The following is a 22,322-nucleotide window of genomic DNA, read 5'->3' as shown; positions in this document are numbered from 1 at the left end:
AGTCTGTCAGTTCCCTGCTGTTTGCCACTATTTAGTATTATTAGAGGCTGTAAGCATGCATACTCATTGGGGAAGTTGAAAAAAGTCTTTTAAATTGAGAAGGGTACCAAGCTGCGGTCCCTGTCCAGAACTCCTGAGGTTAAAAACAGCAAAACAAAGTACTATAAATAAAGCACCAGAGGAGCTTAGAGCAGTCCTGGTGGTACCGTCTCTTGTGTATCAGCTATCAGTCAAGGTCCCCAACACATCCATTAAGGCCAGTCTCTCCTTCCAGGGAAGCACCTAACAAAGCACATATTCCACAGTTGGAGATGCAGATCCTTGAGCATTAGAAGAGAGCACGAATTTTATTTCCTAAGGTGATAGGGCCCACACGGTTGTGCTCGTCAGTCCTCGCACAGCATTGTGCTAACCTTGCGTCCTTAGATCTACCCTGTAGGTTATTGTACTGAAGTCAATTTCTACTTTAACAGTAATAGCAGGGTATAGTTCTTAAATTGTTTCTTAAGAAATGGTAGAACTGCTTGGAATTTCCCTTATACTGATATACATATTTCATTGTTCTTATAACAGGAGTGTAATAGACTTACTTGTTGTCTAATTACACCATAAACCGTAGACTTCAGCACTCCAGTTCTCCGGGAGGTAACGTCCTCCGTAGTTTAATACTTACTGATTTTCCAAAGTGAATGTCTTTAGAGACGCCACTTAGGGCCAGAGCTCTGGCCCTTAGGAATAAATACTATGTGCGTGTTCATCAGCAAAGAATTAAGCTCCGGTGACTAACACATAGGTCTACTTCCAGCCTCTGTTTTCCGAGTCTTAAAACACAGGCGTTTAATGGGCAAATGTTTTATTTAGGGTTTTTACGTCTAGATTCATAAATGAAATGGGCTTATCCTTATACTGTCTATTGATCTTAGAATTAAGAATACCATCACAGGATGATTTTTAGCATCTTTTTTAATTTTTACATTTTCTGAAACAATTTGAAAATATAGAGTATCTCACTGGTCCCTGAAAGTTTGGTGAAATATACGTAAAACCATCTGGGCCTGTATTTTTTGGAGAGCTGGATAAAGGGGAATGAGTTATGATTACTGTTTTAATTTTATGGGCTCTGGTTTCTTTAAGTTTTCTTTTCCTTCTTGCACCAAAACTTTTAATATTTTTTCCTAAAAGTTTATATAATCTAAATTCCTGTCATATAGTTTGCTAATAACACTTTTCACTCTTTTCTTAAATTCCATGTGAGATAGTTCATGTGTGTAGCTGTATGCTGTAGTGCTCTGCAGTTGAAGTCACTTGCTTACCGCTCCTGATTCTAATTCCATTGCTTCCTTCCCCAGCGGTGGCACCACTGTCCTGCATCAGAGGTCCACATCCCCTGCATTTCCAGATACCTCAACTACGTATGTATGCTGAAAACATATTAGTTGTTATTTTGCATTTTCACATATATCAGCCTAAAAGTGTTCATAGTATTTTCTTATTAATTTTTGCTGCATCTTTAGCTGTACCCACTTTTCCTTCCTTTTCTGTTTTTCTGTCTCTCTCTCTGTCACTCACACACACACACAATTAGCCTTCCCATTAATTAGTGTGTTTTGTCTTTTTGGCCAGCTTTACCCTTCTTGATCTGCTGTGTTGTCTATTTTTGTTAATTTCTGACTGTTCTCACTCCCTTCCTTTTCTCTCTGCATTTGTTATTCTTTTGCTAACTTTTTGGATCGAGTCATCTAGCTCAGTGGTGTCATTCTTTCCTAACACGCCACTACCACTAGTTCAGGGCAGCATCCTACCTCATTTCTTATAGCTTATACAGTTACATATTTGGAATTAACCTTGAATATAAACATTTAGGGCTATAATTTTTTCTTTAATATGCCACATTAGCTACACCCCGCTGATTTTTATGGATTTTAAAATTAATTTTATTCTTAAGCTATTATAATTTATGTATTTCCTGAAGTAACATATAAGCAGAAATAAAAATAAGTATATATTTTACTGGCTAAAAATGAGACTGTAGTCTATTGTACAGACTTCTGGTCTTTAATAGAACAAATAAGAAACACCTGTGGCATTAATAAAAGTAAATCCCAGAAACTCCCAAGGTGGCACCGAAGTTATCTATCAGTTTAGATACATAATATTTTTTCACGTCCATTACGAGTTCCTCCATGGTTCATATGCTGTTTAGTGCATTTTAAAATATCTAAGTTATTGGCAGCTTTTCCAGTATTGTCTTCTTGTTGGTACCTAACTGAAATGCACCGTGTTCTCATTAGGTTGGTGGCAATGATATTGATTCCTCAGTATTTGCTAGACTTGCCACGTGGCCTGTACGTGGTCTGTTTTCATAAAATATTCTGTGTGTGCTTGTAAAGACAGATTCACTCTCAAAGACCCGCTTCTTTGCATTTCACAAGCCTGTTGGCTGAATTGTTTTAACCTACCACATGCTTTCTAGATTTCTGTCTGCTTCATCTATCAGTTATTGAGGGTAAAGGATAAAACCTCCAGTGATGACAGTGTAGTTCTCCAAATTTGCAGTTCTACCAGTTATTTATGAATTTTGAAACTATATTGTTAGCTGCATACACACTTAGAATTTTGCCTTTCTGCTGAGTTTTTTAACATTAGAAAATGGATCTTCTTTGCTTTTATTAGTGCCTTTTACTGTCTATTTTGATAATCCTTTTACTGTCAGTCATTCGGGGCCCTTACGCTTTTGCAGTTGAGTTTTTTCTTTCCAAACAGCATATAGTTTTTAAAGAGCATGTGGCATGTTGCTATCGTCTGTCAGTCTCCTTTTCAATTAAGTTTAGTTCACTTACATTTATAATGATTACTGATTATTTTATTTCATCTTATTTTTGTTCTCCTTTTAAATTGTTTTTTGTTGTTCCCTCCTTTTTCTGTTTTAGATCAAGTAAGTTTTTAAAAATTTATTTCTCTTCCATTAACTAGTTTGGTATAATCCTCTTCCAATTTTGTGTGTCTGTGATTATGCATATTTAACTTACTCTAAAAGTCTACTCTCTCTTCCCAAAAACAAGTAACACTTTAACTTTTATTTTACATATTATTGTCCAATATTTTAATTTTTCTTGCTACCCAAGTGAGACATTACTCTTTTTATACAATCAGTATTTGGTTTTTTTTTCACATTTACCTAGTTCTTTATTTCTTCATTATTTCTTCATGCATCTCAGACTTTCATATGTAGGACTGCTTTCCTTTCTGAAGTATAGTTGACCCTTGAACAAGGTGGGGGTTAGGGTGCCGAAACTTTGCACAATTGAACCTGCATATAACTTACTATCTGCCCTCCATATACACAATTCCTCACAGTTCCTCCATATCTGTGGTTCTACATCTGCAGTTTCAGCCCACCGTGGATTGTGTAGCACTGTAGGATTTACTACTGGAAACAGCTGTGTGCATGCGGACCTGCGTGGTTCAAACCTATGTTGTTTGTCTACACACTTATACATTGTAGAATTTCTGTCCTTCAACACAGAAGATCAGAAGCATTTAGCTCCCCAAATCACCACCACTGACAGGTGCCTGTGCTCAGGGCTGGAGAAGCCTGTGTGCGGGGCACCTCTGCTGTGTGCTTTCCGTGGATCTACTCCTGGCAAAGGTGAGGCTACAGTGTATTTTAAGGACTAAACTCCAGACAGGAGCACGTGCTCATTAATGACACGTGACCGCTTTGTGTACTGCAAAGAAACCTAGGCAGTGTGGGACGTGCATAGAAACTGACTCAGATACAGCACTTAAAACCAAGGGAGCTCATGCTTTAATAGACACTGAAATCACAAAGGAAGGCCAAGTGCCTTAGCAATCTCAATAAAAATATGAAGTTCTTTTTACATGGTAAATTTCATAATATAAAAAGTTTAATGCCATCTGGAAAGTGTAATTTACAAAAAAAAGTCCACATAGGCCAAAGATGGCTAACACTGCATACAAGGGGGATGAGTGCCGAGTAGGGGAGGCATCTGAGGCAGGGACCATGTGTGTCCTTACATGGACCATCTTTGAAGGATCTGGCACAAACAAGGGCCCAGTTCACAAACCACATGTACAATTATTTTAGGTAAAATGAAGAAATACATGATGAAAATTATACAGTTTTCACATTCTCTTAACTCACTAAAAACAAACCAAATTATCGTGTGGTATTTTTTCCAGCCTGAACTGAAACTAACGAAGTTCCCTTGTTGGGGGTGGAACGGCAGGACAGGCACTGTACTGGGGATCTGCTGCAGTGACCGCCTACTGAGATGCACCAGGACAGACCAGAGCATGATGGGGCTGGTGTGTGCAGGACACCTCCTGCTGAGACCCAGCAAGCAGCAGTGTGGACCAGGAATTTTTTCAAACAGATGGAGGTGAGGACTTTTTCATTTACTACATACCAATATGCATCAAAATCTAAGCTTTAGTAGCTAATTTTACCTTGGCCTACTGACTTAGTTAAAATCATTGAAGTAGTTGAGTGGTTTGCTGGTGAGAATTAAGACAAGAGTCTACTGCCTTGCTTTGTGGTCATACCAAGGCTTCTAGGAGAGGGAGATTTTATTGCTTGTATTCAGTATATTTGCATCTGATAGAGGAGAGTAGGGGCAGGGCGTTCCAGGTTCCTGAGCTGTAAAAGAAATAGATCCAATGCTGTCTGCATACAGTGAGGAAAAATATTTTTGTAAATTTCACCCCCACCCATCGACTACTTCCACGTGGGGCCGAGAGCCAAGGACTGTGCAGGAGTCATTGGGGTCCATCTCATGGCTCAGGTCCCACACATGCCTGACAGTTCTATCCACAGCCTGACACTCACTTTCCCTAGATTGTAGAAACAAAACATTATTCTAACTGTGTTTTCTGTCATCTACGTCTGGAGTCAGCAAACTTTTTCTTAAAAGGCCAGAGATATTCTAGGTTTTGTGGACCAAGAGGTAAAATCAAGAATATTATGTAGGTACTTATATAAATATGTAAAAATGTACAATCCATTCCTCACTCATGGTTGTGAAAAACCAGGCCTCTGACCAAATTTAGCGTATGGGTCATCGTTTGCCAACCCCTGATCTGTACAAAGAAATCTGTGAATTATACAATCTCAGCATAACTTTTAAGTGCATACTTTTTTCAGGGTAGCCTGAAAAATTCACTTTGATTTTACATCAATTTCACTTACATAGAAAACACCAAGACTGACAGTAAACATGTAGGGGCAACTCCACAGTGATTTTTAGATTGGTCCTGTTACTTCATCATCCTTGCTTTCCTTCATTGAAGCTTATATCTAGGACCAAAAAAAAAAAATCACATCTTCCATTTGGCTTTTCAACATGAAACCTACAACAACAAATGTACGTAAGAACTGAAACCAGGTTAGGGTCCACGAGTCCTCCTAGCTGGCTCAGCAGCCATGGGAAGCGGTCTGGGTGGTGGAGGGTGTGAGCCCAGAGCTGGGCAGACAGGGCTGCGCCCTCGTCCTCACAGACAGAGCACAGTCCCCAGGCCTTTCCTCCAGGGCTCCCTGGCACTTGGGAAAGAGGCTGAGAGTTGCTGAGAAAGGAACGGCCTAACTCTCTATATATGGATTCAAAAATTTACTTTGAGGTTTATTTCTTGTTATTGAGGACCTGATTTTGCTAGCTAAATGCACAGTGCTATAAACGTGGCTTTTGTTCGCTATACTGGTACTTTTATTACCATGTATAAAAGACATAAAGACAAACTCATAGTTGCTTGCTTCTTTATAAAGTATTTCTCTTCCAGTGTTGGGATCAGGGTTAGAATGTGACATCCTTACTCTTTGCTTTTGTCAACATGGCTGTTGGGTTAAGCACAAAAAAACTATGACGTAGCTCAGGAGAGTAACACAGATTGAATAAATATCATCTTTTCCTCCTTTCAGAGTACAGTGAGGACCAGGGCAAATAGTCAGTGTCTGTGCATAAAGTGAGATCCTACCCAAGGCTAAAAAACCACCTGGGGGTCTTGATGTTAGTGTCCCACCTGCCAGGCCCTCATGTCCGCTCCCTGTGTTGCTGGTCCCAGGCCCAGTGGCTGACCACCTCTGTGTGATGTACCCTCACAGTGAGGATGGTAGGATTTTAATTTCAGAATTACCTAAAAAAGGCTTATGTGAATTCTCCAACTAAACATGATTTTCAGTATTTCATTTTCTTTATTAAAATAAGTTAATTGTTCTTCCTACCTAGACTATTCTTTTGTCTCATCCCAGCTGGCAGTAATTTCAGTGAGCTGTAGGGAAAGTCCTCCCACTTTTCCCCTAAGACAGCACTTTTAGGAATATCTATTTCCCTGTTCAGCAATAATTCAGATGTGTATCTCAGCAGAAGGCCCCGTTTCTGAGGCTGTGGACATGAAAGGGCCACAGGAGCAAGGGCCACCAGTCGCGGCTAAGATGAAGGTCCAAACGCAGCTCATAGGTGCTGAGATTGTGTGAACCTGGCAACCGACTTAGATAGAAGGGGTTTCAGAGGCCTGGAGTTGGGGAAAGAGAATAAAATGAAGCTGTAATAAAGGGAAATAGGAGCTGGAAGCTAGATTCTGGTTAAATCTAGTTAGTTGTAGGTTTGTGGGGTTTTTGTTGTTGTTGTTTGTTAATAATTTCAACCTCCCCAAACTTGATAATTGCTTATTGATGACTATTCAAAATTCGACATTTTAAAAAACGGTTTGAGCTTTTAAAAATAATAGCTATAAATGCAAAGTACTATTGATAATAAAACCGAGTTGTTTATCCATGTACAAAAAAGGTCAGTAATGTTTTAAAAGCACAAAGTTGCATTTTAAATCACAATTGCATAGTTCTAAAATGCCTGGATAAGAGTTACATGAATTTTCTTTAAAAATTCAAGTTTGGTTGACAGTGTGGCCCCAGGGACGTTTGTAGAGCTGATGGAGCAGAGTTCGAGGTGGAAGCTCTATTTCCAAGTGAGTTATTGCATTGTTACTGTGATGTTACAATGTTGTGAGACCAAAATTGCTACAATTTAAGTACAAATCATTGGCATTTTTAAACCCAGTATCCTGTTTTTGGCTACTATAATAACACTTTCGTGTAGAATTCAACTTAGATTTTATATATCCCATCCCCAACCAGCACCTGAAAGCCTTAAAAAAGCTCTATTTGTATTTCTGTGTATAAAAGGTACTGCATATATACCTCTTAGCAAAATATGTGTTCCCTTTCCTCTCCCAACCCCTGAACCATGACCACTTTTGTACAAAAATCCTGTTGAAGAATCACATCAAAGAGGAGAAGCAGGGAGTTCAAAGGTAAACATTTGGTGAGGTGTGTAGAAAATTCCATGAGCCTCCTGTACCAACCCCACAGAAGTCCTGGCTTTTGGTGAATCTGGCCTAGAGTCCCAGAGGAGCCACTGGTGTGTGTGTGGTGGCATCTGGGTATGGTGGTGCACCACGCCCAGAGAGCACACCCTCGGTGGGGTGACCGCTGTCAGACAAGGAGCAGGCCAAGTGAGCGCTAAGATCCGGCGGCAGGCGCTGCACTCTGAGTCAGTATCAGTGGGTATAAAAGATGCTTTAGCATTTGGAGGAAGGAAAAAATCTTCCTGGGGACAGAAACTTGTAGCCATTTCCAGAAGGAAGTCTCAAAGGGCGTGTGGGAGCTGGGGCAGGAGGGCCGGCAGGCAGTGGCAGCGTGCTCAGCGTGGTGGTCTCCGTGTGCCAGTGTCCGTTGGGAGGGGCTTTTTGTGGCGTTTCTCCATGTTGCTGCAAAGACAGCTCCTTAAGTTCCAGCTTGTCTACTCCTTCCTCCTTCTTGTTGTGCCGAGGTGACAAATTTAATAGACTGAGGACATCTCTTTTGGAAGTCATCGTTCCAGGGGTCCCCCTGAATATTTTCATTGGTCCCGTGGAATGCTGGGGTGTGCTCTGCCAGAACATCTTCAGGTTGTGGACAGCCTGCACTTTCTCGTCAATGGCTGCCATTTTCAGTTTGTCTATGTCGGGAGCGTCAGCCGGACTCGAGCGAGCAGAACCAGCTGAGGAATAGGAGAGAGCTGGGGATGGTGCACTACCAGCAGGAGACTGGTGGCCTGAGCTTGGGGACATGTTCCTTGGTGATTTGGAGATGTGAGCGCTGTAAGGAGAGCTGGGGTACTTCAGCTTAAAGAGAGGCTGGTCGGTCAGGGAGGTCTGGGAGTCAGAGCCAGGCGATGGCCGGCCGCTCTGCTGGCTCGGGCTGTCTTTGATGGACACCTCCGAGGTGGTGGGGCTGCTGTATCCTGAACTCACCTTGGGTAGGGATGAGCTTCTGGCTGGGGGCTTTGGTTTGACAGTCACCGGCGATGGCTGGCTCTTCTGGTGGGAGAGGGCAGGCCGGCTAAACGCACTTGTTTCTGACGCTCGGAAGACGGCTGCACTATTGGGCATGGAAATGCCATCTTCAGGATTAGTACCCTTGCCTTGACTGCCGCCCCTCTGAAGACGCTCCACTGCAATGAGATGACTTTGTGTCTCCTCTAGAATCTTCTGGGCCAGCTCTTGTGGATCAAGCTTTGCGTTGCTTTCTTCTTGGGACTTCACGGTACTGTCGGTTTCTGTGCTAGACTGATCTGATTCTCCCGTATCTGAACTTGCTAGTTTTCCAACCTTTTGGAAGGGTGAGTTTGGGCTGGGAATCAGGGTCATCTTAACTGGAGAATTTGGAGTGCTTATGCTCCCCTTGGAGCTGACCGAAACTCTCACACCTCCAGCAGTACCCCCTCGGGACTGTTTGGGATCTGGTGAGAAGCGGGCCTTTCTGTTTTCTTGGTAGGCTGCCAAAGGCTCAGTGCTGATGATGGAAAACCCTTCATATTCTTCTTCGTCTTTGCTGCCTGCAGGGTGGGTCTGGGGGGATAGCTGGCTCCGAGGCAGGGTGGATCGCTGGGGGTAAGCAGTCTTACAGTCCTGCCGTCCTCGCGGACCCCCGCCTTCTGACCCGCCCTCGGGCTTGGAGACAAAGCTCATGGAGGAGGCGATGGAGCTCAGGCTGTACACGGAGATGGCATCAGAGGCTGTGCTCTCTGCCCCAGTGGGAGAGAAAGGAGGGTGCTGGTAGCCCAAGGGCAGGGCGTTGGAGACAGACTGGGCTGAGGCCAGAGACTCCAGGGAGGATGAGCTGTCAAGGCTGAGGCGCTTGGGCAGCTCAGTGGAATCTGAGACAAAACATAAATGCCCAGAGGGCAGCTAGAATTAATATATGGTTTTGATTTTTTCTTTCACATGCATCCTTAAATGCATAGAAGCTCGCAGAGAATTATGCAAGTGCTGCTTATACACAACTTGAATTCATCTAAAAATCTTGAAAAACAATCTTGTTGGAAAAAGTAAATCTTACATAGGGGACAAAAACACCCCAGGGGCACCCGTTTCACCAGACCCCATGTCGGCCTCCTGTGATGTCCCCTGTCCTAAACCCACATCTGCCACTCCTCCCAGCTATAGCCCCATTGCTCCCCATTCTGGCAACCTCCTCAGGAGTCACTCACATGCCTCTCCACACGGCCTCCCCGCCCACCTGCTCTCCACCGGCTCCAGGCAGGCTTTCCTTCCCAGTTCCTGTGAAGGTCACCAGTGGCCAGCACCAAATCCAGTTCCCTGCTCAGTCTGCACAGTCCATCACACCCGGCCCTCACAGACTGATCCTTCCTAGGCCCCACCTCATCTCTGTAGCCTTTGACCCTTGGAGTGCCCACAGGAAGAGGTCCTCTTCCCCTCCGACCCGTATGCACATTTATCACTCCGTGGTGAATCAGCTGCCTGTGAAGGTGCCCAGCAGATATTTCAAAACTGAACATGTCCAAGATGGAACTCAAACCTGTTACCCTGCCATTTTCAGGGTCTCAGCAAAGGCAGTCCCGTTCTGGGAGCTGCTCCAGAAATCATCTTTGACCCTCTCTGGTCGGATGCAGACCATTCATCAGCAGACCCTGCTGGCTGCCTTAAACCTTGGCCACCAGCCGAGCCAGCATGTAGTCTCACTCGGCCCTTTGAGAAGGGCAGGCAGGCAGGTAGGCAGGCAGGCTTGCCCCCAGGGTCCTGAAAATTGCCTCCTCGCAGGCCAGGATCTGCCCACCACCCTCATCTCCTGGTCCCTTAATCTGCACATCTTCTGAGCACTTGGCAGCACCTCATCTAGTACTACACGTATGTTCATCGAAAATTCCGTGAGAGCAGGGAGTTTCTGCTTACTTGGACAATCCCTAACACACACAAAATGTTTGTTCACTTAATTCTTCCCCTTCCCAAACCATAGTCAGGTCTGTGCCCGTGGCCCCGGGGGCGGCGCCGTGCAGAGTGTTTACCAAAGAGCGCGAGCAGGGCCTGCAGCGCAAAGTGCATGGTTCGTCGGTTGGCCTGTTTCCCGGTTTTCAGAATTACTTCCTCCTGACCAACTTCACAGAGATCAAAACCTGGAGAAACAAAGAATGTGAATAGCTGCTTCCTTAGGGAAGATCCCATATCTGAAAAGGGTGAGCGCCGCCATACAGTCCCATGGGCTCCCCTGCAGACCCCTCAGCAAACCCCACCTGGGGCCGCCCGCCTGCACGTACTCCCGCGGACATCAGGGCCGCGCCCCTAGCCCTTCACACTTGTTCCTTGTGCAGGCCACCCAGCCTGGCTCCCCTCTGTCCCTTGAGCGCTGGCTGCTCTCTCGCCCTGAACTGCATTCTCTGGAGATGAGGGTGGGAATTAGGCTCATTAACACTTGTCTCCATTCTTTTGCAGAACAGTCCACTTAAAGAAGACTGTCCGGGACAAACACTGGGTCCAGTATTTAAAGCTGGTGCAGGGAAGGTGGAAGCTGCTCAGGGGCAAGGACAGTGTCTCCACGTGTGGTCAGTGTTTGCCACCAAGGGCTCTGTCATGAGCTGTGTCTAGCACGGCAGCACCTGCTTTCTTGGCTGAACCACTCTGCAGGGACGGCACTTTGCTCTGCCAGGGCCCAGGGGGCTGCTCCTGAGTCTGACAGTGGTTTTGGTGAGTCATGGCGCCCGCACAGCAAAGGGCAGGAGGTGCCTAACGAGCTGTTGCCACAGCACTTGGACTAATCAGGAGCCATCACAGAGGCACCCGGCACGTCTCCTGGGAGGGGTGCAGGAGGAAGACGCCCAACACAGACGCTGTGGCCACAGACAGGATCACCAAGCAAGAAGGTAGGGTCTCCCTGGATCACGGAGCTCGGCTTGAAACAGTACAGACACTCAGTGCTGACAGCTGGGGTGGGGGGCGGTCAGAGGCCCAGGAAGGCTACTGTGATCCCAGGCCCTTTCCCTCCTCTGACCTCAGTGTTCCAATGACAGGGACCTATGATACTCAGTGCATGACGGGGTGTAGTCATCAAAGGAGAACTCTGTCTTTTTTATTCATATAATTCTGATGTTGGTCTGACACCACCATTCCTTTGGGAATTAGGTTCACTAGAGAGGCCGCTCAGCATTCTCATTGCTGTGGGACATTTTCCCCTGTGAACTCAAAAATGGTGCCTGAAAACAACAGGAAGGTCTCAGAGAACTCAGCTTTTAGAAAACAAATAACAAATAATATAAATGTAATATTTTAGTTAGAAATGTTTACTTTATGAAACCTGTTTGAATGGGCTGCTCCAATAGAACTGAGTTCTCTAAATAACCAGCAGCTCCGTGATGGGTTATGACGGCTGAAGGCTGGAAGGGGGTGCGTCTCCTCCACAGTCTAAGTATGTTCACCCCGCCTTGCCCCTCGACTATCACTGGGATTCGGAAAGGACAGAGAAGAGCGTCCGTGAAAATCGCCCGTGATCCTAACACCAGAGAGCACCAGTGACACCCCGGCCCAGGGGCGTCAGACAGCCCATCCGCACGCCTGCACAGGCCTCATGCTCTTCGATGGCTCTTCCCTCTGCCTGGCTCTTTCATCCTGAAAACCATCCACAGGCGTTCAGGGCCCGCCTGGCTCCCTGCCCTGACCCCTCCAGCCAATCACTGTGACCCTGATGTCTTTGTCCTTGACGCTGCTTCCTCACCTTCTGGGGTGCCCCCCTTCGATTAGGTCCTTTCTGTGTCTGTCTGTCTTCCTCACTAGAATGAAAACTCTGAGGGTAGGACCTTTTGTCCTTCATTCACTGCTGCATCCCCAGTGCCTGGAACATTGCCCGGCACATAACAGGTGTTCCAAAAAAGGCTTGTAGAGTGAATAGCTCCTCAGCAAGTCACACAGGCACTTAAGTGAGGCAGGAGGAGCCGCTTAAAACCTCTTGAGGCAGTTTTATCAACAAATGTACTTGTGGTAAAAAAGAAAAGAAAAAAAGTAGCTATTGTGTCAGGAGCTGCTTCAGCTGTGTTACAGTGTTGAGAAGCGAGTGTCCCGCACTGAACAAGGATCCTGGAATGTGCACTTCTAGGTCCCTACAGTCAAGTCAAAGGTGGTTTCAATTGTATTTTTTTCTGCCAAGTTCCAGGAGCCAGGGATAGAGACCAATGTTAAATCATTGTTTTATGACTTCATGGCATGACTCCCAACAATATTGGAATCTAGCAGATTCATCTCAGTGATGCCTGCAGGTGGGAGACAAACCATAATGTAGGAGAGATGGGGCAGCTGGAAGGACATTTTGGAAACTGCTAACAATAGAGTCTTTGCATAAACGATTTGTAAGTAATAAACACTAAGACCCCTAAGAGCTTACCAACTTCACTCAACAGAAACTAGGAGAAAAGAGCACTTTAAAAAAATGGAACAGAAGAAGCCAATTAAGTGAAGGACGCTCTGTCCTACCTAGAGCCGCTAGGAACTCATGACATCCCGGGAGCCGCCACAGCTGGACGCTGATGGAGACCTGAATGGGGGCCGATGTGAAGTCCTGCTCCTTCTCACTGGCCTGCAGCTGGACCAGCACCTGGTGGAGCTGAGTGGGGAGAGCGTCAGCGCCCGCTGCGTCCGGCCCCCCACGATTTGTCCCTAAGTTTTTCCTGTGTCACCTGTTCTTGTCATTTCTAACGACCTTACATGGGGGCAGCATCTGAAATTCTTTTCACAGTGCCTTTATGCCTGCTGTCCTGTTGTCCTCTGTCGGCGGCTCACAGTCAGGGTTTCTGCCTCCCGCCTCTTCCCTCGATCACTGGCCACAGGGCTCTGAGCGCAGGAGGGGCTCGGGGACGAGGAGAGGGGTGGGGTATAGCACCGTCGCCTCCCTCTTTATGAGCTCGAGGTAGATGGTGAGGGGACTCCCACACTACATCCCGGAGCCTCAGCACTCAAGGAAGAAGACACATAACCTGCCGAGTGTGGGAACTCCACCAGGGCCTTGTGTGGGTTCAGTGTGTTGCTCACTTAAAGTCACTTCTTCCCTGCTGTTCTGAGGGAACTTGAAAGCTCAAACCAAGAACACAAGAAGGGTGGAGCAGGAAAGGGAGCAGAGCAGAGGAGGGGGCAGACCGCCTGAGCCAGCGGCATGGCCCCCGGCCTGCGTGCCTGTGAGACCGCAGTGCCGGGGGACCTCGGGGTGGGCGGGTGCAGGGGCTCACCTGACGACAGTGCTACTCAAAGTGGTACTCACCATTCCAACCATATTTTTAACAGCCTTCGGCCAGCAGATTTTAAGAAAAAGAAAGAAAAAGAGAGAGAAAGAAGAGAGTTTAGACTCAAGCACAGGTTGTTATGCAGCACAAGCTGATCACTGCTGTAGGAGGCGCCACACCAGGCCCACGGCTCTGACCCGGGGGGAGAGGAGCGAGAGTCAGCAGGACACACAGGAAAACGGACAGCCACACCCAGGCCAGACGCTCTCGGGGTGGGGGTGGGGGGACTCGGGCTCAGGGGCGGCTGGGAGAGGGGAAGGGGCACAGCAGGCGTACAGGCCACTCTGGAAAGCAAAGTCTCTGGTTCCAGAGTGACTCGGAAATGCCCACCAGCCACCAGGGGCGGCCAGGACGCTTCCCTGCCAAAGTCCCTGTGTCGCCACTACAAGCAAGGAATTAAAGCGACTGGCTTTCTGGACTCTCAGCTTTGCCCTGCAAATGCAATTTTAGTTTTTTCTTTTTGTAAAGCACAGGCTTCTAGCCCTCCTGGGTTCAGGATGTTTAAGTGTCTTCCTGCTTCTATTCAACAAGCACATGTAACACTCATTACAAAGTGAGACACTCAGTGGAGGGGCCGAGTCAGTGAGCTATGTTCCAAAAGCAGGCCGGAAACCACCGCAGGTGGGGGTGGCTCCAGGCACCACTCTGATTTTAAGAGGTCAATCCTAGATGGAGCAGCTTTATTTCCACATAGAAATAGTTCTGCTTAAAAGGAAATTTGCCAATAAATATCGAATAATCTATTTTTCAAGTTATCACACTCCAAGATGACCAGAGAAAACTACTCTGTGCTTCAGGTGTTGCCGCTGTAGCCAGGTCTCTGATGCGTGGCCTTCACCCTGGGGCTTGTTCCAGGCCCTCGCTGGCCAGTAGGAACTGAAGGTGTGAGGCCAGGTTGGAAGGGCCTACATGATACTATGAGTTAGAGTCCTCCAATTCTCTGAATTAGCTCTACATTTTCTTAAAAGAAAGTACATTTTAAAATACCGGCCAAGCAGTATCTTTCATGAGAATTGACTTTGTGCTCACTGCTGTGCCTCAGTGGCTGTTTTGTTTCAAGCAGGGATCATACTCTGACCTGAGAGTAAGTATTGGAACACCCGTAGCCGTCCAGATGGGCTGGCCCTACACCGTGGCACTTGTCAGCCAGCAGAAGAGACGGCGGCTGGGGCTGTGCAGCCTGATGCAGGGTGGGGGGCCCTGGATGGAGAGTTCAGGACATGCCCTGAGGGCCCAGGTGACCGGGGTCCCACAAGCATCCTCTGAGGGCCCTAGTACTCTTGGGACTCAGCGCCCAGAGGGGACAGTGCGAGAACTTGCTCTTCCAGGCCTGCAGCTGCGGGGAGGACCGTTCTCCCAGCCCTTGCCTTTTCCTTCTAATCACTAAGGCTGAAAAAAAGCAATGAGACGCATCACGTGCAGGTTCCTACTTGGGGCCAAATCACTCTGTCTTCCCACCTCGGCGCAGCCCCCAGGCCTGGCCGCAGCTCGCCTGGCCTGACTCACCCGGCTGATGAGCTGCTCGCCTGTCTCCGAGGCAGTGATGAGCTTGCAGAGGGCTTGGAGGGCAGGGTTGGGCAGACCTAATGCAAGAGGAGAAGGCAAGCTTTATCTAGGGCGCCTCAGCACCCACAGTCCTGTGCCTTCCCAGGAAAAGAGCCCCAAGTGCTCAGCACTGGCATTTTCAGACGTGTGTTCGTGTCTGACTCGGGAAGAGTGGAGGGTCTCCGAGAAAGGCAGGTGGAGGCAGAGGCCAGTCCCAGCCCTGTGCTGTCCTCCAGGTGCGTGGTCACACTGCAGGACCCGGCCTCAGCTGCTCAGGCAGCATCACCCCTTCTGAGTGAAGCACAAAAGGCAACCCTGAGCACCTGCACCTGCTTCACCCTGGGGTCAGCTGCACGGCTCCATCAGATCTGAAGCTGCTGGTGGAACAGTAATAGCTGGCTTGCCCGGCATGACCTCTCAGCACCCCAGGAGGCAGAGCTGGGGCAGAGGGTGTGTTCCCGTTACAGACGGGAGAGTGAGGCAGGACAAGCACACTCCTCCCCAAGTCGGGGAGTCTGTGTCTGGGCCTCCCTGGTGTCTCCCCTGCCCCCCTCACTCCCACGTATGAGAGCCGGCAGGACCACAGCCGACCACCACCCTGCTTGTGCTGTCAGCCAGTCCCTCCGTCCCAGCCCTGCCCGAGGCTTACCCAGCAGGGACTGGATGGTGCTGCTGCACTGCTGGAGCCGGTCACCGGGGTCGGAGGTTGGGAAGAAGACGGCTGCCGGCAGGCCACTGGCTGGGGGGTCCAGCCGGAAGCCCACGGCGGTGAGGAGGGCCTGCCAGCCGGGGATGCCGCCCACCTTGTTCTCCACACTCTGCTGGGACGTGTACATGGCATTGCGCTGCCCGTTCTGAATGCGCTGCAGGGACTTCTCCACCTGGAAGGGAGAGGGTGTGAGGTGCTGCTCTACTCGGGGCAGTTTCAGCCCTGGTTTCTCTCCAGGTGGCTTTGGGGAAACACCAAGCCATTGCATGAAGCGTGCAGGGCTGACTGCTGCCACTAGGCGCCCAGGCCTGAGGACCACGACACTGCAGCGGTGTGCAGAGGGAGGGGTTGGGTGACTCAGAAGACCCTTAACCCAGCTCTGGGCTCCGAGCTCTCCTCCACAGACTCTGAAGCAATTTGTCTGAAAACCAGCCTCTGGCCCGGGGCCTGCCCCAAACCCTGCACTGACCACTCCCCATCACTAGGACATACCCCCTCTCACCGCCCCACACACATCACATACACCCCAAGCAGTGCCCACCACAGGGCCTCGTCCCCTGTGTGTCTGACTCCCTTCTTCCTGCAGCCTGGGACACCCCTGCCCATCCAGTGACCTTTCCCAGGCCCACCCGGGGCCTGGCACGTGTGGGCTGCGTTCATCCAGGAAACTGCCACCTGACTCCCCCCCCCCCCCCCCAGGAGCACCCACAGCACCTGCTGGAGCTGCAGGCCTTCCCCTGGCTGTTTTTCTCTCCAAGGGAAACCTCAGTCCATCCTGAGTTCTCACCTGCCTTGGGGCACATGTGCTGTAACTAGAGGGGAAGGAGAGCTGTCCAAGATGTCACCTGGGACTTTTCTTGCTGTAAAACCCTGGGTTGCTGGGGGCTGACATCACAGGTAGGAGAAAAAAGCCTTCCCGGGCAGGACAGACAGTTGGACAGCCCCTGGGGACACTGTCCACTGGGTAGTCAGAAGGAAGTGAGGACTGGTGAACTTGACCCATGGCCCCTGTACTCACCCTAGAAGGTGAAGCCAAGAAAGAAGAGAAAACCCTGGCCAAATGGGAGCGGAGAGGCATGGCTCTCGCTCCACAGCCTGGCCTGGGAGGAGAAAGCAAACGTGGAGAGGGCCACTCAGTCATCCAGGAAAAGTGGTCTGGGGGCTGCATCAAGGAATGAGGGCACTTCTGGGGGTGACAGGGACCTGAGAAGTGTCCTACTGCTGAATAACTTAAAGGCTCTGAGCCATCTCCAGGCACAGGTTAAAATCAGTTGAGAAAGTCTCCCCAAATTCTCAAAGCACGTGAGCACGTCTACCCCGCAGCAGGTGGCTGGGCGTCCTCACGTCTGGCCTGGGGCTGTCAGAGGTTCCAGGCTCCAGCATTCTCCTTGTTCACACACTGATTTCCTTCAGGCTAAGAAAATCTCAAGGCAGACCTGAGCTTAAGAAATGTCTGTGACTGATCTCTCAGGAGCTCTCTGAGAGCTGCCACCCCAGGCCCGTGGGCAGCATTCGCCTGGCCAAGGGGACAGGCCCACCTGGAAGCCGGCAGAGCCCAGTGCCTCTCTGTGCTGTGAGGTGGCCACAGGCGGCTCTTTGCCTTAGGTTTGGAAAGAGCTTAGGTGGCATGGGCTGTCCACCCTTGCTGCCCAGGCCTGGGCTGGGACTGAGCTGGTCTTCCTGGCACAGAACTCCAAGGAGGCCAAGAGTTCTAAATCGTTCGAAACTGCCTTCAGGTTATCAAGGTGGAAGGTTGGAACCAGCTTGACTTGTAGCCCTACATCCTGCAGACAGAGGCGTGGGGGCTCTGATTATACTCCCGTCGCAGCTCCGCCAAGGGGAGGGTCAGGCTTGGACTCTTCTTCCAACTGAGTTTAGGGTAAGCCTGGTGTCATCTGATCATAGAATACCAGCTCTCAGCTACCAGGACCCTATTCTCGCCTTTTCTCTAATTCTCACGATAACCTTGAAAAGGGAACGTCTCATCCCCGCTTCCACACCAGAAGTTGAGGCTCAGAGAGCCAAGCTGACTTGCCCAAAGCCATGTGGCCGGAGGTGGCTGTGGCGAGGCCCTGCTCCAGGTCCTCCTCGGCTGCCCCCCCCCCCAGGTCTGGCAAGGATGGCCACAGCCGTCAGTGTGACAGCACACACGTCCCCATCACACATAATGACTGGCTGTGCCCACAGCCCCAGGGGACAGTTTCCCTCCACCTGCTCATGCCCCTGGTGCTGTGGAAACCCTCCAGCCTCACCCTGCCCCCCTGGTGTCTCCGGGGGCCCCTTACCAGGTGCAGCAGCACTCGCAGGGCGTCCCGCGCTCGCTCCGGGTGCTGGAGGATCTCTGTGAGGGCCTGGCCGATGAGCGAGGAGGGGCTGTTGAGCTTCACGTCGCTCCCGATGAGCAGGAACCCTGTGGGGAGCATGGACGGCACCTCAGAGCCACCCTCGCCCAGTCCTGGCCTGGCCTCTCTAGCTCATTTGTTGCAGGAAGAGGGGCCCGCCCAGCACAGCTGCTCCACAGGCTAGACTGGGGCATCTCACTCACTGGGAGCAGTTTGGTACCCATCTGTCCCCTCCCTTTTAAGAGTTGATACTGTTTAATTGCTCAGTAAGTGGATGGTGCTGTTTCACTGTGACAGTGGCTCAGGAAAATGCCTCTGCTTTCCTGCGGCGCAGTGAGTGAGGGCAGGAACAGGCTGTGTGGCCTCCGGGGCCCTTCCCTGGCTTGGCCAGCATCCTGGGAAATGACCTCCCTTGTTTTTCCTAAATTCATCTGTGTCTAGAACGAGCCCAGGGATGGAGGGGCAGGTGTGCTTGACTCCTTGGGGCCATCAGACGAGGGGACAGGAGGCAGCACCTGAGCCAACAGAGTCGGGGCTGGGAAGGAGCCACACATCCATCTGCCTGGGTCCCACCCCTCCCTCCTGCCCCCCGGCTTCCTTTCCCAGCACCCACTCCATCAGCAGGCCCGGGGGGAGGCACGGTGGTACAGTCTCCACCGAGCAACTTTAGGACCAACCTGCCCCCAAGTAATGGAGGGAAAGGGTTTTCTAAGAATGAATGAGGCAAGGCTGTTTTAAGGGTAACAAGGCAGCATCATTAAACATCACTTTCCCCAGAACAGATGGCTTTTGTATTGTCACCGAAACTAAACAATGACAGAAATACCACGTCCATGAACACATCAGGAAGATGGGGAGGCAGTCCTGACAGGACTAAATGGCCAAGCACTTGGGCTGGGTCCCCCCCAGACCCTGCATAACGTTCTGTGGTACCACATGCAGCTCAGCCCCTGCTGACTGCCATGAATGGATACGAAACAGACATTTGCTGAAAATGATCATGGGAACCCCAACTGATTTCTGCATCTCCCGGCAGTGGCAGGGGACCATGCCCCCTTCACTCCCAGCCCCTTACGCTGCCCTGAGCTGCCAGCCCTCCTCACACAGCACAAGACGTCCAGCCCGCTCCTCATACAAGGAGCCACCACCATCCCCTTGTTAGCACCGAGGACACAGAGAGGGTAAGTAACCTGTCTCGGGCCACACAGCCTGACATGGATCCCGATCTTACTCGAGTCCTCCAATGACCGAATCCAGGGTCTTTCTACCGCACTGACCTCTCCCTCCTATGGTTTGGGATTTCACCTGAGGGGCCTCCCAGCACACACATCAGGGGAGCCTGACACACGCAAACCGTTCTGCTGCTCGCTGTTGAAAGACTACTTTAATATTTGTGTAACACGAGACTGACCTGGCAGCAGGCAAGAGTCCCAGCCAGCAAGGTGCTCTCCCTTAATCTCCACACTGCCCTCGCCAGGGCCGGCCCCACCCTCCCTACCCCAACCCGGGGCTGTGAGGACCGCCCCCCAGGCGCTCGACCTATGGCCCGAGCTCCTACCTGCCCAGTTGGAGGGGTGCGAGAAGGCCTTGCTGCTCTGCACCACCTTCATGGCCTCGCCCAGGGCCGCACTGGCCTTCAGGCCATTCAGCAGGGACGAGTACAGGGCATGCAGGAACATCTTGGAAGCGGCCACAGGCACAGGCCACAGAGACACGAGGACACACTGTGTGCCAGCCGCCAGGAAGGCCCGTGTCAGTGCGATGACCCCGTCGGCTGTGACTTTGCTGTTGGACTCCTGGGATGAGCCGAGGACCACCAGCTTCACGGGCAGCCGCAGGTCCAGGACGTCAGCGGCCGTGAGCAGCAGCTCCTGCAGCGGTGGGCAGTCCGAGAGGCTCTCCCCGTCGCTGGCGTCGTCCTGCACCCGCAGGGACTCGGGGATCGTGTAGGGGTGGCCGAAGGAGCTCTTGCTGCCGGCGGGATTGCCGTCCACACTGGGTGTGAGGACCAAGGCCGACAGTTTCCAAGAGATGTGAGTGGCGAAGTGGACGCACTCAGCCTGGGTCAGGGCACTCATGACCCGCTCTTTGGTGGCCACACTGCCCACCAGGGGCTGGCAGCCCAGCAGCTCTGCCACCATGTAGGCTTCCTCCTCAGCCGAGGGCATCGGGCCCCACAGCCACCTGTCCATCACTGCTGACGGGAGCTTGGGATTGCCCACCACGGCCGCCATGGATGTGGAGCTGGAGAACGTGGGCGGGTTCTTCCTCAGGTGAGACTGGGAGGGGAGGGGAGACAGCAGACCAGCCATCAGTCAGCAGCCAGGCTGCCCAGCAGCCGAGCGTGGGGACGGCCAGCTCTCTGCAGCCCCGGGTCCAGCGTGGCTCTGCCTGTTCTCCCCAAACCTCGTTCACTCTGCTTTTCACACCTTTCTGACACAGGTGCACGTCTTACTGAGAATCACAGCTGCTGTGACAAGCTCTTGAAAATAATCAGGACTAGGTGGCAGGAAGAACCCTTCCTGCTCATCAGGCCCGGGCGGGCCGGGGGAGGAGCATCGACAGGACGGCCTGTGGGAGGGAGGGGCTGTGTCGCCTGCCCCACATCCTTCTCCCACAGACCCCCTGTGAGCCCCTAAATGAGAGGGAACCCACTCCTGATGTGTCAGGAGCTTTGAGGGGTGACTGTTTAAAGTGCAAAAAGCACATCACGCTCAGGGGAGCAGGGCCAAATCCAGTCCTTAGAGGCACTACAGGCTGAAAAGGCAGGCGTTCCTTCCCACTCCACCTGCCGCAGAGGAACAGCAGCACTGATGTGAAGTCAGCATAAAGAAACCCAACAAAGTTCTGATTTTCCCCAGTGCTTTTTGATGCTTTTTGAGAAACAGCAAGTATCAAATTATCGCAAAATAACTTTTTGGTGTCTCCACCTGGTGATGCCTTAAACTCTGCAGAAGAGAAGCCTATTGGGTGCGAGTCAGGAGACGGCACCCTCCAGCCCTGGTTACGTGAGCAGACGGCGGCTTGCTGTCGCATCCACAGGCCGCTCCCGCCACTTCCCGGGGCGCTCCTGGCGGTCCTCCGTGTGGGCCCGCACACAGCATGCTCACATCTGGGGCTCAGTCAACCATGGACACAAGAAAAACTTGGAGAAAATCATTTCTTTCACTTTGAACTGATTCTTTCCCATGAGGAATATGATTTGGTAACTAAAGCAGCCCTAACGCAGAGCTCCAAAACCCGTGAGCAGACGCTGACCCAACTGCAACCCAGCCAATGACCAAGGTCAGCGGAGGTTGAGGCAGGTCCCTTGGGGGCCACCAGCACCCCGGGCCGGGGGTCTGAGGTCCTTAAACCAGCTGACACGCCCTCACTCTGTGAAAGGGCCTGTGACCGAGCCCTGCTGGGGTCTGAGGGCGCTAAGAGCAGCGGGCAGCTTGAGGGCATCGTCACCTCAAGGATGGAGCAGTTCAGGCCCCCGGAGGGGAGACAGCCCCGCACTGGGGCAGCGAGGATGCTGCAGGAGGTGGCAGGGGGGCGGGTAGAAGGAAGCCAGGGTTTCAGGGTCTCTGGACAAGTTTAGAAAAGGGAAGAGGGTTCGGGTCAGCTCAGAAGGCTCCCTAGTCAGGTGGGCAGGGCCGGCAACGGCTGTGGGCAAGCCCTGCCCTGCAGATGGCCCAGTGTCACTCTCTTGAGTTCCACAGACATGCCCATTCTGACTTCCGCTGAACCAGACCCAAGTCCCCTCCTGTCTCCTGAAAGCCCCACTTGCTCTCGGATCTTTGTCAGCCTGTGGGATTCTCTTCCACTTGACACTAATCTTATCTGTCGGCCCTCCCTGCCTGCAGCCCCTCGGCTCAGTCCACGGTCAGCCTGGAGGGGGCGAGCACAGCCTCATGGGGCTCATGAGGGATGGGGTAACCAGCTTCCTCAGATGCTTGGCCTGGCCTCAAGCCTGACTTAGTGCTGTGAGTAGCTCCCAACCCTGATGTCACAGCAAAGAAATGTAGAGGGACATGACACACAGTGTGGCTCCCGGGGGTAGCAGCGAATTGTCAGGGTCCGGAGGGCTGCCCCCACCTTCAGACAGATCTACTCCAAAGTCGGCCC

General features: G+C 50.9%; 1 protein-coding gene across 3 annotated transcripts in view; it reads right to left on the bottom strand.

Moving 5' to 3' along the window:
• Positions 1-3,785: 3,785 nt before the first annotated feature.
• Positions 3,786-22,322, bottom strand: part of TTC28 (tetratricopeptide repeat domain 28) — a 477,930-nt gene continuing 459,393 nt past the window's right edge. For 2 of the 3 annotated variants that reach the window (XM_032471879.1, XM_032471881.1), the window contains 8 exons: positions 19,771-20,491; positions 18,156-18,280; positions 15,811-16,042; positions 15,123-15,199; positions 13,595-13,618; positions 12,814-12,943; positions 10,362-10,469; positions 3,786-9,212 (listed from right to left, as the gene is read on the bottom strand). In XM_032471879.1, the coding sequence (XP_032327770.1) occupies positions 7,594-9,212; positions 10,362-10,469; positions 12,814-12,943; positions 13,595-13,618; positions 15,123-15,199; positions 15,811-16,042; positions 18,156-18,280; positions 19,771-20,491 (3,036 nt within the window). In that variant the 3' untranslated portion in view covers positions 3,786-7,593. The remainder of the gene's footprint in view (positions 9,213-10,361; positions 10,470-12,813; positions 12,944-13,594; positions 13,619-15,122; positions 15,200-15,810; positions 16,043-18,155; positions 18,281-19,770; positions 20,492-22,322) is intronic. The other variant, XM_032471880.1, reaches the window with a different exon arrangement.

The sequence above is a fragment of the Camelus ferus genome, chromosome 32 (genome assembly GCF_009834535.1).
Source record: "Camelus ferus isolate YT-003-E chromosome 32, BCGSAC_Cfer_1.0, whole genome shotgun sequence".
Taxonomy (NCBI): Eukaryota; Metazoa; Chordata; class Mammalia; order Artiodactyla; family Camelidae; genus Camelus; species Camelus ferus.
Note: the sequence above shows the minus strand (reverse complement) of the source record. Positions and strands in the feature narration are given on the sequence as shown.